The sequence below is a fragment of the Amblyomma mixtum genome, chromosome 1 (genome assembly GCF_055824585.1).
Source record: "Amblyomma mixtum isolate Tamu chromosome 1, ASM5582458v1, whole genome shotgun sequence".
NCBI lineage: Eukaryota > Metazoa > Arthropoda > Arachnida > Ixodida > Ixodidae > Amblyomma > Amblyomma mixtum.
The window spans coordinates 274,300,940-274,319,186 of NC_143012.1; the positions used below are offsets into that span (position 1 = coordinate 274,300,940).

Here is an 18,247-nt window from a genome sequence, read left to right on the forward strand (position 1 = left end):
CATTGTTTTTGCCAAATAACTGGAGATTGAAGTTAATATCGTCAAGACCCAAGGAGAGCCGTGCAGGTAGGCGTAGGGGAGAACCCAAGGATGAGGTCGGTCCTTGTAATCCCAGAGCCAGGTCTAGCCCGAGTGCACCTCTCAAGCCAACCGCCGCTTCGTCGTCATTTCAACTAAGCGTGGAAGCCGCACGGTGCAAGGCACGTGGCAATATTCTCCTGCAATCTAAAGAAACGGTGGGCACTGCCGTGTCAGCAGTGTCCACAGTTGTAAACCCTGGAACCAGTCTAGTAAGTTACATTGTAATCAGGGGCTGCAAGCCACGTTTTCCGACTCTGTGATGAGAGAAATTTACGAATGAATGACACAATGAACAGTGACAATGTTGTGAAACCCCGCATTTTCTTTACCAAATGCTCATTTTGTGACAACTGTGTCGGTGGTTAAAATGTGAAATAAATGCAAGGATGCTTGCACCAAACTTCACATGGTAACATACCTGTAACTTTTTGCTTTAATCTGAATGACATCAACAAGCAGGCTAGTTTCTTTCTCTGTTCCAGGCAAATTCGCTGGTCTTTTATTCTATACACAGATCTGCATGGCCCTATAACCTTGCATGCATGCCAGAGATATTGGCTTCACATTTAACAAGTAATACATAGCAAGCATCATGTTAAGCTGTCATTAAATGTCTAATGAAGTTGAAATGTCAGGAGTAGTTCTATCTACTTGAGACCACAAATATTCTACCTCTATTTCAACACAGCCCAGCTAGCGGTCGCTACATTAATTACGAGCATGAGCTTCAGAATATGCCTTGCACTAGATGGGGGGCAACTTTGTCTGTGCATATTGAAATCAAGCATGTTCACTGTTGCTGCCTCAAGTGACTGGGGACTTAACCAATGTGTGGTTTAGGGCAGAAACTGTATATATACAACAGCCACAGTGAACTAGCATCACAAAGTAATGAGAAAAATGGTGCAAATGTAGCGCAAGTAAACCTATGGACAAGGGGACCGCCAAGCAGCCTCAAGCAGCAACTTGTGGAAATGCACTGTACAGAAAAGAAATCTCTTCTGTTTGCATTGCATCCAAGAGGTGATACAGTTGTTACAATTGTGCCACACTGCTATATGTTTTCATTGAAGTGCAAATGAAGGTTTGCACACCAGTAAGCAAAAGCAAGTTCAAATACATTTAATAGTGTACTATGTAATACAGCATCTTCTTATATTAACAAAATGCATTAACAGTTTATATCAAAATGCTGCTCCTAATTGCACGCAATAAAAGAAATAAGCACCCGTGTTCATCAGACTTCACACCACACCAAATCTCATGCAGTGCAGAAGTGCACAAAGTGCATCATGTGCAAGCACATGTCATTGCTGGTTGGCGTTCTTCTGATCATCAGTCTTCACGCTGTCCCGACCATCAACCAGCTGGTTGTGCACGCGCATCAGGCCCTTGAAGTACTTCACAGTCTTCACACGGAGCTCATTGGTTGCATCTTCATCACAGACTATGATTGTTCGTGGGTGCATTTGAAATGCAGACACAGTCCACATGTGATTGACGCCTTCCTCAACTGCTTTGTACAAGGCAAATGCCTTGTGTGCACCAACAATAAGTATCATGACCTGAAAAGAGAAAAAACATCAGTGAGGACCCGCCGCAGTGGCTCAATGGTTAAGGTGCTCGTCTACCGGAGCCGGAGTACCCGGGTTCGAACCCAACCGCAGCAGCCGCGTTTCAATGGAGGCAGAACGCAAAAGGTGCCCGTGTGCTGTGGGGATGTCTGGGCACGTTAAAGATCCCCATGTGGTCCAAATTATTTTCCACTACAGCACTTCTTTCTCTCTTCTCTCACTCCCACCTTCCTTCCCTTACAGTGTGGGTCAGGTGTCCACAGTGATCAGACAGATACTGCGCCATTTCCTTTCCTCAAAAACCAATTTAATTTAATCAGTGAGGCCACTTTCTATATCTACTCAGTACTTGTTAACAGTTTGGAGTTGGGCAAGTTGGTGAACATGATGGAAAACGGTGCGTGGACACAGGACAAGAGACTACACCGCCATACCTACTGATCATTACACATCACCTCATGAAGCAAGCATTGATGCTCCTCGATCCAAAACTGCCACCCAAGTTGCTTTGAAAACAGAAGGTGAAATTCAGCCGTGGGTATGGCCAATGCAATGATCAGTGATGGCACTTGCTATGTTCATCTAAAGTAAGTTAAATATGCTTTTGCCCGCTGACAAGTTTAACTAGGAAGTGCATGTTTGCACAGAAAAAATCTTGCATCACTTCTTACCAAGGGGGTGAAACGCCTGTAAGAAAAATGATAAGCACAGTGGCCATTTCACCCTTGCAGAAACTAAGAGTAGTTTGCTTGCTAAGAGCAAAATTCATCTCCTGTGGTTTGGCATTGCCACATATGATGAAATATTTTATCAATGGCACAGAGCTGACAAGCGGCATCAACAGACACGCACCAGACCAAACCAAATTATCACATTAATAATGTGTCACTCGAAACCGTGTCATGTTATAAATATCTGGGTGTTTACGTTTCTTGTAACCTTTCTTGGAAAACTCACGTTGAATACATAATAAATAACGCTGATCGCATGCTTGGGTACCTTCGCAGAAATTTCTCACGTTCATCTACTTCAATAAAATTATTACTTTATAAAACATTGGTACGGTCCAAGTTAGAATATGCTGCATCTGTCTGGAGCCCTGGCGTCGACTCACTCGTTTCAGATTTGGAAGCTGTGCAGAACCGCGCATGCCGTTTCATTCTTTCTAATTATCACCGAACAAGCAGTGTAACCGCCATGAAATCAAGTTTGTCCCTACCACTTCTTTCCCACCGCAGATCAATAGCCTCATTGTGTTTTTTTCATAAAATTTACCACAACAGCTTTCTCAATCCTAAGTTACTGTCAAGACCATGTTACATATCAGCACGCGTTGATCACCGTCATAAAGTTGGAATCCCATCTTGTCACACCAAATGTTTTCATGACTCATTCATACCCCGAACTTGTGTCAGCTGGAATCACCTTCCCCACGACATCGCAGGTATTTCTAATAACAATGCATTTCGTAAAGCCCTTAATGTTTCTTTCTGAGTATGTGTCGTTTATTACTGTATAAAAATTGCCTTTCACTGTCTACACACTGTTTTAATATATCCCCACTGCATTCTAATCTCATTGCCTTCCTGTGTTTTCATTTTTTATGTATTCCTGGTTTATTTTTGTTTTCTCTCCTTGTTGTTGCTGTTTAGGCTGAATTTTTATGTATTCCCACTCCTCTCTGTAATGCCTTCGGGCCCTGAGGGTACAATAAATAAATAAATAAATAAATAAATAAATGCAACATAACTGCAGATCTCTGCAGATTTCCAGCACAAAGAAGCTGACAGTTTAGGAAATGGATGCATTCATAGCCATCTCCACTAGTGGCACAACAGTAGGTACTACAACAATGCAATTTTACCTCGCGTGCATCCATTACGGTGCCGACGCCGACAGTCAATGCTTCCTGGGGAACCTTGGACAAGTCATTTCCAAAGAAACGTGCATTCGCCATAATTGTGTCCTTGGCCAGGGTTTTCACACGCGTCCGTGAAGCAAGACTGGAACCAGGCTCATTAAAGGCAACATGTCCATCTGGGCCGATGCCTTTTTTGAAAAAGAAAACATCAGCCAATGTAGAATTTCAAAGTGTACAAAAAAGAAATCCTTATCCCTCTGTTCTTACCTCCGACAAAGAGCTCTACTCCTCCAGCTTCAGAGATTAATTGCTCGAACTTGTCGCATTCTGCATTCAAGTCGGGTGCATTGCCGTCCAAGATGTGGGCATTCTCAGGTAAAATATCAATGTGCTTAAAGAAATTGTTCCACATATACGAGTGGTAGCTCTCTGGATGATCCCTTGGCAGCCCTGCATTTAGATAGTTTTATGACTGAAAAGCAGCATGCATCACTATGCAGCAGTCGGAAGCAAAATAGACACAGCAAGCGCATTGGCACTTCTAATCGCACACTTGTGGCCCCATTTGGTTTTGGAAAGAAAAGAACTTGGAACATGACTACCAAGCAAAATTTGCTCCAACAGCATAAAGTAGCAGCATATTTCTGTAATTAAAGCATAAATAAGTGTTACGTAAACAGCGGTTGCTGGCACTTATTTCTTTACACAGTTGGGCGATCTTTTCTGTGCAAAAATAGAGCATGTAGAGTTACAGTGTGTTTTTGTACAACACAGGTATCAAATGACATGGTTATACTGCATACTTACCTACATACTCATCCATGTTGAAAGTTTTCACATATCGAAATGACACGGTCTTCTGCTTATAAAACTCAATTAGTTTCTTGTAGCAACCCAGAGGAGTGCTCCCTGAAAAAAATCACGTTTTATAGAACTGAGGAGTCAACACTGTGTTCACGTGATCAGTATTACCTGTGGGTAATCCCAAAACAAAATATTTGTCGGGACCAGGGTTGAAATCTTGGATGCGCTTCCTAATGTATCTAGCTGCCCAGTCAGCCACTGCAGCGTCATTGTCAAGGATGACGAGCCTCATGTCTGGAACAGAACTCTTAAGCTGTAACAAGCTTCCCACAGACGTCAGCAAACTTGCTGAAACGCGCACACACGGTTTCGGTCGCGACACCGCCTCGACAGACACCAGCTGCTGGTTCCAAAGGCACTGCTTGTGATAAGCACCAATATGAAAGCGTACCTACTCGAGCACGCCCTCAACGATAGGCCGATCTTATCGTGCTACTCCAAGCAACGTCGCTGACATGTGTTCCCTCCGAACGATTTCGAGCTAATCGGGACCGCCGCTCTGAACGCATCACGCTGCGCAAAGCAGCCTAATGGTGCGATTGTCACACTAGACGCATTCTAGTAGTTAAGTCGTTATTTACCGCGAGATTCGGCCCCAGTGTATGTCGCCATCGCTCTGAATGCGGTCAGCAAGGGGCCCGCGGCAGCAACATGACAAAATGCATGGCATAAAGTCACATGCAAAGTGCTGGAGGCTCACAGTACCCCTGCATGACCACACGCTTTCGAAAAGTCACGCGCAGCTAAAGGGTTTATTTTTACTGCACGCGAAAAGCACGCACCTCAGCGTAGCCAGCACGACGTTGACGTCAGCCGGTCAGCCCGTGTGACCGCCACCGTGATGATGATGCTGACGTGTGGATGCACTTTATGCACTTCAGGCGGCGCTGCCCTCGCGCCCTCGCTCTAGTTAGGGTGGCTAGACTGGGCTAGCCACCATACTCTAGTGAAGCTACCGGAAGTTGGACGCATGTCCCAAAACATGGAGGTTTTCCTCCATGGAGGAAGGAAAACTTTCCTTTCCTCCATGTTTTCCTCCGTCCCAAAAGCTCAAACGACCTTGCTCAAACCGCACCGCACAGGACGGGAGGAAGTGGGAGTGAAACATGAAAGAGAAAGAGGGGCCGTAATGAAGAAAAAGAAAATTGTATTTAGTAACAGTCTCGCATATCTCGGTGGACACCCGTCATCCGTTTGTAGAGGAAGGGAGGAAGTGGGAGTGAAAGAATAAACAAAGAGGGGCCGTAATGAAGAAAATGAATTGGAGGAAAGGAAATTACGCAGTAACTGTGAATCCACGTCCAGGGACGGAGATGGAGGAGGAACGCCCAGCGAAACGCAGCGGCGAAAGACTATCGCGTCACTCCAAGTTTAACTAGAGCTAAACCACAGCCATTTTTTTTTTGCGTTGTTCTCGTGTAACGTCTGCTGTAATGGAGAAAGCATGGAGGAAGCGATACACATCACCCGACATCGATGAGACGAGATCATCAGCCGACTGCAACTCGAAACTGAAACTGCAGCGGCTGTATAACGAGCGGCTCTAGATTTTCGTGCCATCGTTCGCCTTTTCTGTCGGTGAACTTTATACATGGAGTTATTACATCGCTTCCTCCGTGCTTTTGGGGCCTCCGATGGCTCTATGCCTCTGGTGCGCCGTCCCGGGCTTTATCCCCATAGAGCTAATCCCGTCCCCTATCAGTCTATCAGTAAAAAAAAAAAAAAGTGTCGCATCTGAAATGACGCGTTAAAGGAGTGTGTATAAAACCTCCTAGCATTGATTAAATACCTTATTATTATAGCTATATTGCGTTTAAATTAGTGCATAACTGATACCTTATATGCCTTATATGGCAATAGATTCTAAAGTTGCGTGGTTGTCAGTTTGCGTAGCTACGGCCTTTAGCCGGTATTTGTAAGCTTCGTGAGGTTTCGTTTTCTGAAACCGCGGAATGTAACCGCGTTATAACCGTGTGCGAACTGACAAAGCCTCGAAAGAACTGTAACATTGAGCTCGAAAAACGCGGGTGGTGCTTTAGAAAGGTCTAGAAAGCCACCGTAGAGAGTTATTTTTGGCTTCTTCGTGGGAAACTAACTTGTGCTTTGAGGGTCCCAGCGCGAACTACGCGTGTGCTTGGTCGTGCCGTCGTTGGCTGATTTAAAGGAAAAACAATGACTACAGGAACGTCAGAGGAGTGCAGTCCGACGAATGATGCGACGAGCCTAAAACAAGAAGGCAATGATATGTTTAAGGCCGGCGATTTTATTGGTGCTTTGGACAAGTACACGAGAGCGTTGTCGCTTGTGGACAGCAATGAGCGGACTGTTTTGTTGAACAACAGAGCCGCGGCTAACCTGAAGCTCCACAGATTTGAAGACGCCGTACGTGACGCTTCCGAAGGTAAGTGTTTAAGTAAATAATTAGTTGTAGTATTCCTGACGTAAAATGTGTTTAGCACTTTTGATAGCGTTGTTGACTGTGCTTCTTCGTCCTTACAGTTTTGGAGCTTAGCCCAACGGATGCAAAAGCCCTTTATCGACGAAGTCAAGCACTCGAAGCGCTTGGAAAGCTTGACGAAGCCTTCAAGGATGCCCGTAAAGTTTTGCACTTGGAACCAAAAAACACAGCAGTTCAGCAGTCCATGCGCCGGCTTAGCCAAACTCTCGAGCAAATTGCGAGTATTTTCGTTTTATGTCATAAGCACAAGTTAGATCTTTTCTTTTTCTTCCTCCTCCTCATTTGTTCGTGGCCACTAGATGTAAATATCATTCCCCAGAATACATGGAACTAGCCAGGTCGAAGTGCCAAAGATTTCTTTTCCCACAGGCAAAAGAAAACGCAAGTACCTCTAACAAAGTCACACAAATGATGGGTGTTATCGAGAACGACACGGCCTCATTGGACCTGAAGAACCAGGTAAACATTTGAAAAAACAGCCGAGTCTTATTAGCATTTGCAGACTTTATTGAGAGTTGCTTTTACTTCCAGGCTGCTAACAACCTCGTTGTTATAGCTCGTGAAAAAGCTGGTGCAGAGGCTATTTTGGCTGCTGACGGTATTGCAAAGTGTCTGAAAGTTATGGAGTCGCTGAAGAGTTCTGAATTCTGCCTGTCCTGCATACGAATTTTCAGCGAACTGAGCAAGAAGAAGCCTGAATGGGTATGTAGACTTCATAGTATGTTTGTCACTGGCAACAAAACTGACACCAGGTGCACTTTTGCAGGCATTGAGGGTGTTGAAGGAGTTTGGTCTTCCCACAATGATTGACCAATTCATCAGCAAGGAGGAACAGTACGTCACGGCAGTACAGTACCTTTTCCAGACTATTATTAATGCCCTCAGTGGCATGGATGCCAAAGAGTCGAAAAAGCCAGATCTGCAACTGATGAAAGGTAATTTATTTTTGTTGTTTTGAACTTTGAGATTTTCCAGTATATGGCCTTCTTCTGCAGATAATGAAGCACACATTGATGCAATCATGCTTGCACTGGTGAAAAGTTCCTCCAGCCGTGTTATGACAGCACTGGGCCGTGATGCTATCTTGGAGCTAATCACAAAGAATGTGGACTATGATCACCTGAACTGGGGCATCAAGCTGGTTGATGCTGATGGTAATAGGCAGCATGATCTGCTCAACTCATCTTTTACTGATTGTGCATGCTCGATGAAGTTGATGAAGCTTCACGACTGTGATGTGCTTCAGGGCTTAGGCAATTACTGGAAGTTGCAAGTGAGCTTGAGGACATAAAATATGAGAGCAGCATGGACATAACTCCAAACACAAGACCCAACTGCTCTGTTGCATTCGAAAGGATCTACTTCTGCATGGACTATGACAAAGCAAAGGAAAAGTACAGGGAGAAAGTGATGGAATATGTTAAGTAAGTACACATCTCCACATCCTACATTGAGGTGGTTGGACTGAATTTTCCACTCTGCATCTTTCAGTGAAAAGCTGAGAGATCCGGAAATTGAAAGCAAGGTTCGTGTTACTGCTGCTATCACAACCTTGCTTCTGGTAAGTCTTTTTCTATGTGGACGTGCCTTTGGCATCTTTGTATGTTTTTTATTAACACATATATACGAGCTTATTAGCATTTTAGCCAAACTTAGGTGAAGAAATTTCAAGGAAGAATAATACTTGGAGCACAGTTAAGCCAAACACAAGCCTTCGTCTGCTTCTGTTGTGTATTTGTGACCTACCATTTCTAAGCTGCTTTTGCACACATTGCTGTAAGCACAATTCAGCCACTCCGTGAACGTTATTTAAGATTCTGCTCATTCCGAAAGCCTCCTGAAATTGAATGTAAATCTTGGGGTGGTGCTTAATTGTTTAAAAATCCACAGATAATCTTGTTTTGTTTTAAAAAAAATGAGCTGACCCTGTTCTCATAAGCGTTACCTCATGCGCTTTCTTCAGGGTCCACTAGATGTTGGCAACAACTGTCTCGCTGCACCGGGTGTCGTGGAAATGATGCTTGCCATGGCAAGTTCAGAAGAAGAATTGCAGCAGGTGAAGTTTCAGTCATGCTGTTCTGTTTGTGGTCCACATATATGTAGGGTGGTTTGTAGAGGTGTTGCCAAAGTATTACAGTGCACGTTTCGGGGTTGGAAGCATTACAGCACATGCTTCGGTGTTTGGAAATTTCTCATGAGTTCTGTACAGAAGATTTTTTTGGGGGGGGGTTCGTACAGGAGCGCAGCAGCAGCATGTGCTGATATGCATATAAAAATACTTCCTAATTTCTCCTAAGTAAGGTGTAACAAGAGTTTGGTTGCTGAAGCATGCTCCGTAGTATTATGGCCAGGACTGTACATGCGCATGTCTTGCTCCTAAGCCATTGCTAGGTACTGTGTAGAAGAACTGTGCTATTGTTATGTTTGGCATCAATGTTAGGACCTGAAAGTCTTAGCATTTGCCTATAAATGTCTATAAGTGCCGACATTTGGCATTCTGGGATTTACTTGCCCCGCTTGTGATTTTAAGTAGATATGAGATGGCTTGCCCACCCCCTCCCCACTTGGCCTTAGAGGAAGAGGTCATTATAGTGAATAAGTGTTGTGACAGAAGTGGTTCATGCTCCAACAAGTGACAAGAGCCTAGTGAGCAGACAACTCACTTACAAATAATCACTGCATTGCATCGAGGTAACGAAGCTTGCAATGTCAGCTTTGCCTGGCAACGCACATACTGCACAGGTGTAGTAGCCAGCAGACCAGTGTGGAGCAGAGGTGGGGGGGCAGTTGCCGGGGAAAGAAAAGAAATGAAGCCCTGATGACTATTCTGCAGGTCAGACGTGTGCTATGCAAGGAGTGTATGGCTACACCACCCAGAAGCCTGTGTCTCCATAAGAACTCGTGTTTCAGGTTCACAGCACTTACCACATGTGATGCAGAAAGCAGAAGCACCAATATTTCGGCCAGTTGGTGTTGATACATAATAGAAGAATTTTGCAGCATGAACAAGATCCTGAAAAGAAGTTTTAATGAAGACGGACTGAGATAGTGAACAAGTACGACAGGATGAGCGGAACACAAGTGATTCTTTGTGACCGTACAGAACACAAGTGATTCCGTATGTTCACAAGGTATCCTACAACCTAAAGATAATAGCAAGCAGATACAATGTAATTGCGCTCTTCTACGCTCCAAGCAAGCTGTCAAAACGTTGTCTGATGGTGGTACAAAAGAAAAAGGGGATATGTACTAGCAAGTGCCAACTCTGTTTAACATGGTGCACAACTAATGCGGTTTGCAGTATTCCGCTTACCTGCAACATTGTGCACATAGGGCAAAAAGGGTTTCATTTCAATGAAAGAGCTAGGCATCAACACAATCTGTTTAAAGATGGGAAGAGAGAGCATCTTGCCGTTCATTGTCGGTATTGCAAATTCAAACCCGTGTTTCGAAAAACCAAAATTCTCTGGTAAGGAAAACATGAGGCAGAAAGAGAAATCATAGAGGCATTATAGCAGGCAGTCAATGTGTCAGTGCACAATCATTAGTGCTGCATGACAATGAAATGGCATTTTTGGAAAACTGAGATTGTTGTCCATGAGACGAGGTGTTGGTTTTTTCAATAAAGTATTAGTTGGAAGTGCAGGTCTTGTCCTGTCATACTTGTTCACTATCTTAGTCCCCGTCTTGCTCGTGCTGCAAAATTGCTCTTTACGATGCAGAATGAGTTCTTCAAAGTATAAAGAAATGCAGAAATGCTTGCAGAGAATGGGAGAAGCTCAAAGTTTGAGAACCTAATGATGTCATTTGTAATTTATTGCAGAGTGTTTCCGAGAGTGTGAGCTCTCCATGCTAGACCAGTATAGGCAGTGATGCTCTGTCCTCTTAGAGTAGCAGTGTGAAGAGGTTGCTTTCAGTAAATTTCAGCTTGCTCATACGATTTCAGTTTGTTGCTAAAGGACAACAGGTATCACTTAAGACACCTATTTTTCGTTTTTACCTAATCACTTATTTTAATTTTTTTTAGCCTAAATGCCTGGCTTTAGTGCCTGGATTTCTGGGTCCTAGTCATCAATTAAAAGGCTAGGTCCATGGCTTCTTGTCACTTTCTCATGCCCCAAAGCATGCATTCATTTCACTGCAATACACCTTTGCACCTTGCAGAGAGTCGCTGCTGAGGCCATCATAGCCGCAGCTTCGAAAAAGGACAAATGCACCAGTATCATATCCACAGGAATGGGCATTTTGAAGAAGCTCTACAAGTCTGAGAATGACAACATCAGAGTCCGTGCACTTGTCGTAAGTGACCCGTCGGGTTTTTTTTTTGTGACATGTTTTAGTTTGTTCTAAAAGAGATGTGGGAAAGAGATAATACTGGGTAAGAGGAGATGCATTTTGGAAATTTGAAAAAAAAAAAAAGAAATTGTGGCAAACAGTGCAGCAAACCTCACTTTACTGGGCCTTTGCAACAGGGCCTCTGCAAGCTGGGCTCCTTTGGTGGCACTGACAGCAGCCTGCGGCCCTTCTCTGATGGCACCACACTGAAGCTCGTAGCCACATGCCGGAAGTGAGTATTTTTTTTTCAAAGTGAATTGGTGTTGGCCTTATAGCCTCTGCAGTGATTTTTTCCTGTATAAGACGATAGAGCCATTACTCTTAAGTGCTGTGTGCCAGTCTGATATTTTGTCTACCTTTCAGCTTTCTCATTAACCCCAAGAAAGACAAGAGCCTCAGAAAGTGGGCTGCTGAAGGTCTCGCATACCTTACTCTCGATGCCGAGGTAAAAGAAGACCTTATCGGTGACAAGGATGCAATCCATGCTCTCATCGACTTGGCAAAGGTCTGGTTTTCAGGGCAGCTCTTCAACATGATTTAATCGAATTCCAGTTGCAAGGCAATGCTAAGTTAGTATTCTGAACATAGAATTTTGTTGGCTTCTGTACTGAGTATAAAAATACCACAAGGCATGGCTCTTGATCTGCAAAAAGACTTGCTTAATACAAATATAATAGTCTCCCTTTAAAATGAACTTGAAGGGACCAGAAAATTTGTTCATCGTATCAGAAATTTGGCTGAGCAGAAGTGACTCTAAAGAAGATATTTGAGCATGCTAGATGTGTCCTTATATGTTACATTAAAGCAGTGAATATAGCCTGTCAGGGAGATGATAATTGCAAATAGAGCATTTATTGCCCTGTGCATGAAATGAGCTGAAGACTAAGAGGGCGTGAAACAAGCTCATGTTATTCTACTTGAAAATGCAATGGTCTAGGTTTTGTTTGTCACAGTCTCTTTTTTTGTCACTGTATCCCACAGCTGCTGCTATTTGCGTGTTTCTTTTTCTGACCTTTGCTTTCCGTCCTGCTCTTTTCTGCAGCATATCTGTTACCATCTCGATGAGCAGGCACACCACGTGCCTTTATGTATGCTCTAGGCAATGTGCGCACGCCAATGTCTGGCCATATCTGCGCAGTGATAACACATGTTGTAACGTCGCATCAGTTGAAAATGCGGCCCTGCAGTTTTTAAGCTCCGAGTCGAGAAGCACTTCACGCACATGCGCCTTTTCATCTGTGAGAGGCAGTTGCGTGCCATTCTGGCCATATCAGATTTCTGCGCCAGCACAGACGCAATGACGATGGTTTGCTGCTCCGACAAGAAAGCCTCCCCTTAAAGGGACTATGCAATGATTTAAAGGTCGCTTGTAAATGCTTTCAATGCTTAGAAATGATGCTAAGAAGCATTCACACCAAGTATGAGTCTTCGGAGCTGAGCTGGCAATTTGTGATGAATTTTTAAAAACCGTGTTTTTTAAAATTCGCGGGCTGATTGGTGTCTTCGTAATGGCCGATTTTGAAACTAAAATCATGAAAATATACGTCACTAGTCCCGTGACGTCGGCAGGCCACCACACGTTGTCATTCGCTGGAGCCACGGTAGCCACGATGTCACAGGCCACTTCCGGTAGCCGTGAAAATCGTCTGCTCGTGCTGCCGCGCGACCCCCTTGGGCAAGCGCGAGCCATGGGATTGCCTTCGCGCATATGGTTTCATTTACCTCTGCCGCCTCTTTCTGTTGAGAGTTCCGGAACCACTCGCAGCGTCTTTTTCGTCCGCCCGAGGCGAAGAGAGACCGGAGAGACGTTGCCGACGCTGCTGGGGTGCTGGGTATGACAACCGGAAGTCGCAATCCGAACGTCAGCAAATGGTGTAATCATGGACGGGGCCCAGTCCCAGAGCGGTTTTCTTTATTTTTTTCTGGTGCCCCGTGTGTACGAGTTGAGGGGGGAGAGGAGGAGTGTAATTTTTAATCGTCTATATCTTCGTTCTTATTGATGCTAGCTTAAAAATTCTTGCACTGAGGTGACGAGTGATGGGTTGCCTATCTCTAGTCTGCTTTACGTAATCTCAATTAATTTATTGCATAGTCCCTTTAAGAAAGCGCGCTTCCACAAGGCACCTTCCTTGCAGTTTTGTGCAAAGCTGCACGGAAGTGGGGGTGTGCTTTCTTGCATAGAGCCATTCTATATATTGTTTTCTTTCCTTACTGCACGAAGGCACTGTGAATTCCATTGTGCGAGGTTGCTCTGGTTCGCGGTCGCTGCAAAAGTTCATCTTAACCATCATCATCATCACAAGCAGCAGCCTGACCATGCCCACTGCAGGGCAAAGGCATCTCCCATATCTCTCCAATTAACCCTGTCCTGTGCCAGCTGTGGTCACCGTATTCCCGCAAATTTCTTAATCTCATCCGCCCACCTCGCTTTCTGCCACCCCCTGCTATGCTTCCCTACCCTTGGAATCCAGTCTGTTACCCTTAAGGACCATCGATTATCTTGCCTTCGCATTACATACCCGAAAAGCACACACAAAACAGTTTGTCTTAAGCAGATAAATTTTACATTGAGTCCTATGGGAAATTAACCAAATGGTCTCACATTGTCAGCTTATTAAAGATATCCCCTTCGATTCTAGAAAACACAGTGCTAACACATGAAACCACAGAACAAAAGACGAAACACTGGACACTAAACTCTAGCGCTTTTTTTTTTCTAGAATCAGGATGTACCAACTTGCCCAGAAACAAGTTTTAATGAAGTATCTTAACCGAGCTAGCCTTAACGGGAGTCTATAGTGTATGTTAACATTTGCACTGGTGCTTGAGGCGTTATCGGTTTAACTTTTTCATTACCATGGGAAAAATGACTGCTTTTGATAGGTCTGAGACATAATTTTTTCCTGCAAAATATGAGGTGTAAAAAACGAAATTTACATGAAAATGATGGCAATAGAATGTTCAGTCTGAAGACGTTTATTTCAGGAAAAATAGTTGGTGTGAATATTGTGAAAAAAATCTGCAAACACACAAAAAAGGTTGAAAATTAAGAAAAAATTTGTGTAGACAAGACAAGATGGCCGCCACGGTGGTTCATTGGCTATGGTGCTGGACTGCTGACCCAAAAGACGCGGGTTCGATCCGGGTCGCAGCGGTCGCATTTGAATAGAGGCGAAATGCTGGAGGCCTGTGTACTGTGTGATTTCAGTACACGATAACCCTTTGAAGGTCGAATTTTTTTGAAAAAACTTTCCCACATGGTCAAATTACTTTATTGTCGATTTTGAATGCACAAAATGTGTACAGTTGGGAAGTTATTGTAAAGAAAATATAAAGAACGTGTATCTCTGTGTCAGCATCACTCAGAACTGCAAAATGTTCAGCAATATTTCTGAGTGTGGTATTCCTTGAAACGCGAGTCTATGCACAGCACCTTATCGCAGTCCGCACGCACAAAATGCGGAAGAGTCATCGCTGTCGGTGTCAAGAGAACAGACAGTGCATTCAGCCATATCGCCACTTTGCCATGCAACTGAAGAACTAGAAGGAAACTCGGTAAACAAGGCGAGCAAGAGTGCCTCATGAGCCTCAGTGATAAACAAGCTAAGAGCAGCGCCAATTGTCCAATTTCTTCACCAGAATCAAATTCCTATGACATAATATCAGTGTCAGAGTCACTGCTGCTCGAAGCAGCGAAAAAATTCTGCAGATGGAGCAGATTTTTTTCAGTGCTTCAAGCAGCAGTGACCCTGACGATGATATTACATCGTCGAAATTTAACTGCGACGAAGAAACTGCGCAACCTCAGGACGAAATGTGAGCACTTGTTGGCTGTAGGCTTCGTTCTCCGCTTCTTTTCTGTTTTTTCACGCACGAAGCCGGTTTACGCATTGCACTCATGTCATGAAGGATATGTCTGGTTTCTGTAGTGTCTTGACATCATATGGGCAGGATTTACTTTCATCGGCATCAAAAGAATCGACTCCAGGCCCACTAGAAGCCAGGGTACTGACGTTGAGTTGACGCTTTGTAATAGCCCTAAGCTGTTTGCGAAAGCTGTGGATGTCTTCAGACTGGTCCTAAATCGTCCAGAAAGTCTGCCATAGTTTCTTGTAAAAATCAGAGCACTGTAGAGCATTTTCAACCAACTTATAGTCAAACCTCCTTATAACTAAGAAGGGTATTATGAATTATTGGTTACATCAAAGTGTTCCTAAATATTTTCAACAAACACATGCATTTTTTTTCTCTGTATATCAAATGCGGTTTGCCATAAAACGCATACATTGAACAGTGGAGCGCCAAGCTGTGCCTGCTTCAATGGCAGGCTTTCCCTCACTGCACAAATACATAGTGGCGGTGCGGCAAGTGTTAGCACCACTGTACACTCTTTATCTCACTTTTGTAAACAGTGGCACAAAAGATATAATAGCGAGAACAGCTAGTAGTGAGGTGGTCAGCACCCGTTTGTGCCTCTCGCACCTGAGTGCCTCGGAACCAGCAACACGGTCGGCTGTCGTAGCTTTCCAGCAGCCATCCTCTGCTCACGTTGACTGTTTGTGTTTCGGTAGTGGAGGTAGTTACAATGGCGGTAACTTTCATCCTGGCGTCAAATTTTTTGCACGATACCGCTGTAATCTGAGGAAGCCACCCTAGCTTGCACTTGACCTGCCACCGTCGCGTGCTGCTCACGTTGGCTGCTCGGTGTTTTGCGGCCTCTGCAGTCGCTGTGAGTGACTTTGAAAGAGTCTTAAAGCTACGGAAATGTATCTCCCAGTTGCTGTTCTTTCACTGACTAAATTTTGCTCCTCCAGTGTTTTTAGAGAAATATTAAAATAAATTTTGGCTATGTCGAACCATTTTAGTTTTTTATACCTAATTGCTATAAAGAGGGACCACTGTATTACGTTTTGTAATTTTTGTGTGAATAGATGGTCACCAAACGTATGGCCAATTACTTTTTGTGCTGCTACTTTAGAAACATTTTTAGCTCAAACTGATAATGTCGAAAAGTACATTTATCAAGCTGTATTTTGATACACTGCATTTTAATTTGAAACTTTTTACACGCTGTAAAAAATTATGTCAAAAACACTTAGAAAATGGCTATTTTAATGAAGTGTCAGAAAAAATATCTATCTTGAAAAGATTTTGTTATAAAGTCAAACTTTTGGTGGCTAGTTAATAACTAAGTTGTAAACATTTTGTGCATTCCAGAATGTTTTTAATATTTTTTTTCCAAGACATTGTCTCGTGAATACAACTTTTTCGAAATTTTCAAACTTTTTGTGTGTTTGCCGATTTTTTTCGTTTTCGATATAGTATTCACACAAGGTATTTGTGTTGAAATAAATGTCATCTAAAAGCACATTCTGTTGCTATCATTTTCATGTAATTTTCGCATTTTTGCGCCTTATATATTTTGCAGGAAAAAATTATGTCTCAGGCCTATCGGAAACAGTAATTTTTACAGTAACGAAAAAGTTAACTGGGACTTCTGATTATTTGAACTAATGTTCCGGCCCCATCAACTGTCGGTGTATTTAAATGGCTCTCCTTAATTTAAACTTTGCATAGTCGAGAGTCAACTATGTAAACCTGGCTTCATTAAGTTCTCGTGTATTGAGGGAGTTTCTGACGTTAGGTTTTTTTTTGTTTTGCTAGCAGTGAAATTCTGCAAGCTCTAAAGACTTGTCATGCAGAAAAAGAAAAAGCATGTGAGAGAGCATTGTGTTAAATTTTGTGCTACCTCACTTTTCTGCAGACCGAGCAAAAGTCTGTTCTCTACGGTGTGCTGACAACATTGGTCAACCTCACAAACAGCTATGAGAAGCAGGAAATTATACCAGAACTCAAGGAGCTTGCAAAGTTTGCTAAGCAGCATGTACCAGAGGAGCATATTTTGGTAAGTTTTTTTTTTGCTGTCTTTCACTGGAGAGTGCCGTAGTGAAACAAAGCTAGAACAACTTCATCTTCAAGACCAAAAGTCTGGTTGATTGGATTGAGGGTCTTGATTTTGTTTTCTTTGTTTCCCTCACTTGTAGTTTTGACTGGCCTCCTATGACACCGTTATCAGTTCAGTTGCCTAATTAGCATGGTAATGATTTCAAGGTTGTCTTATGGCCAAAAGTGGATGTAAGCATGGAGTATTTTGCAGTGGGTAGTATAGCACCTTTAGGTACGAAGGAAAGAAACCTGAAAGCACTTAATATTCAGTGTCATGTCTCTATATATCTCAGTATAATATTATCTTGCAAACTTCTAATTCTGCACCACCACTAAAACTTTAAATACAGGCCCTAGTTAGAATAACTTTTGATGAGGAGTTGTTTGGCTTTTTATTACACATTGCTCCTAAAAACTTGTGCGACACTGCCTCCAAGCTCTCCTTGCTTAAACAGAGTCGTATTTGAGACCGAGTCCACCCTTGTCAAGTTGCAGTGCGTGTTGTGACTGGGCTGATTGATTAATGTGATTCAAGTATTTGTCATTTTTGTGTCCCATTGTCTGACTTGCAGGATTCCAAAGAACACGTTGATAAGCGCACTAAAATTCTTGCTGAAACTGGCGTTACTGTGGCACTTGTGGCATTGTCATCAACAGAAAGCAAAAACAGCCGAGAGATGATTTCCAGGTACTGTTGGTGATCCTTTTAATTTCTTTGCGTGTGTGCAGTGTTTTGTTCACTTTTCATGTTTTAACTGTTGTGCCACTGTTTCTAATACTATCAGCTTAGGCACTGGGCACTGTTCAGTCATTGCTTCAAAATTACTAAATAAATTTTGCTATAAACAATGCAGTGGGCTCAGCACATGGTCCAGGGCCTGTGTCAAGACTTAGCTGGTGGATGCATTCTAAAGATGTGCTTTCGTATTGTTGCGGGAGAGAATATATTTACAAATATTTACAAATAGAAAAGAACAGCTGCGAGCGGCACCGAGAACACAGTCCGAACTTCGTCGTCGTCTTCTACTCTTCCCACGCTCTTGGTCGTCGTCGTCGTCTACCCGCTTCAGGACCCCCGGCTGCTGAAACGCCGTCTCGGCGTTAGGGCGGCGACGTATGAGCGTCGTG

At 43.4% G+C, this 18,247-nt stretch overlaps 2 protein-coding genes across 3 annotated transcripts in view; one reads left to right on the forward strand and one right to left on the reverse strand.

The window, feature by feature from the left end:
* Positions 1 to 1,188: 1,188 nt before the first annotated feature.
* Oscillin (glucosamine-6-phosphate isomerase Oscillin) lies at positions 1,189 to 5,287 on the reverse strand. 2 transcript variants are annotated; one of them, XM_089566030.1, is made up of 6 exons: positions 5,163 to 5,287; positions 4,489 to 4,614; positions 4,324 to 4,425; positions 3,784 to 3,966; positions 3,520 to 3,704; positions 1,189 to 1,646 (listed from the first exon to the last, which is right to left on the reverse strand). In XM_089566030.1, the coding sequence occupies exons 2-6, from the start codon at positions 4,610 to 4,612 to the stop codon at positions 1,389 to 1,391; spliced, it is 852 nt and encodes a 283-aa protein (XP_089422156.1). In that variant the 5' UTR covers positions 4,613 to 4,614; positions 5,163 to 5,287; the 3' UTR covers positions 1,189 to 1,388. The 2 variants fall into 2 exon arrangements, with proteins under 2 accessions (XP_089422156.1, XP_089422155.1); XM_089566029.1 differs by lacking the exon at positions 5,163 to 5,287 and adding an exon at positions 4,962 to 5,149.
* A 326-nt stretch (positions 5,288 to 5,613) lies between these two features.
* Positions 5,614 to 18,247, forward strand: part of unc-45 (unc-45 myosin chaperone) — a 33,394-nt gene continuing 20,760 nt past the window's right edge. Inside the window, exons 1-14 of the mRNA XM_089566031.1 lie at positions 5,614 to 6,781; positions 6,880 to 7,055; positions 7,208 to 7,297; positions 7,370 to 7,540; positions 7,605 to 7,773; positions 7,834 to 7,992; positions 8,085 to 8,262; positions 8,330 to 8,399; positions 8,802 to 8,894; positions 11,003 to 11,137; positions 11,311 to 11,405; positions 11,537 to 11,678; positions 16,938 to 17,078; positions 17,692 to 17,807. Of these exons, the coding sequence (XP_089422157.1) occupies positions 6,553 to 6,781; positions 6,880 to 7,055; positions 7,208 to 7,297; positions 7,370 to 7,540; positions 7,605 to 7,773; positions 7,834 to 7,992; positions 8,085 to 8,262; positions 8,330 to 8,399; positions 8,802 to 8,894; positions 11,003 to 11,137; positions 11,311 to 11,405; positions 11,537 to 11,678; positions 16,938 to 17,078; positions 17,692 to 17,807 (1,964 nt within the window). The 5' untranslated portion in view covers positions 5,614 to 6,552. The remainder of the gene's footprint in view (positions 6,782 to 6,879; positions 7,056 to 7,207; positions 7,298 to 7,369; positions 7,541 to 7,604; positions 7,774 to 7,833; positions 7,993 to 8,084; positions 8,263 to 8,329; positions 8,400 to 8,801; positions 8,895 to 11,002; positions 11,138 to 11,310; positions 11,406 to 11,536; positions 11,679 to 16,937; positions 17,079 to 17,691; positions 17,808 to 18,247) is intronic.

What these genes read in the sequence shown, in the direction of transcription:
- Oscillin (XM_089566029.1), bottom strand. Translation starts at nt 4,992, where the DNA reads ATGGCGACATACACTGGGGCCGAATCTCGCG. An exon ending in CACTGGGGCCGAATCTCGCG is followed by an intron (nt 4,615 to 4,961) that starts GTAAATAACGAC and finishes GTTCTGTTCCAG; the next exon opens with ACATGAGGCTCGTCATCCTT. An exon ending in TGTTTTGGGATTACCCACAG is followed by an intron (nt 4,426 to 4,488) that starts GTAATACTGATC and finishes GATTTTTTTCAG; the next exon opens with GGAGCACTCCTCTGGGTTGC.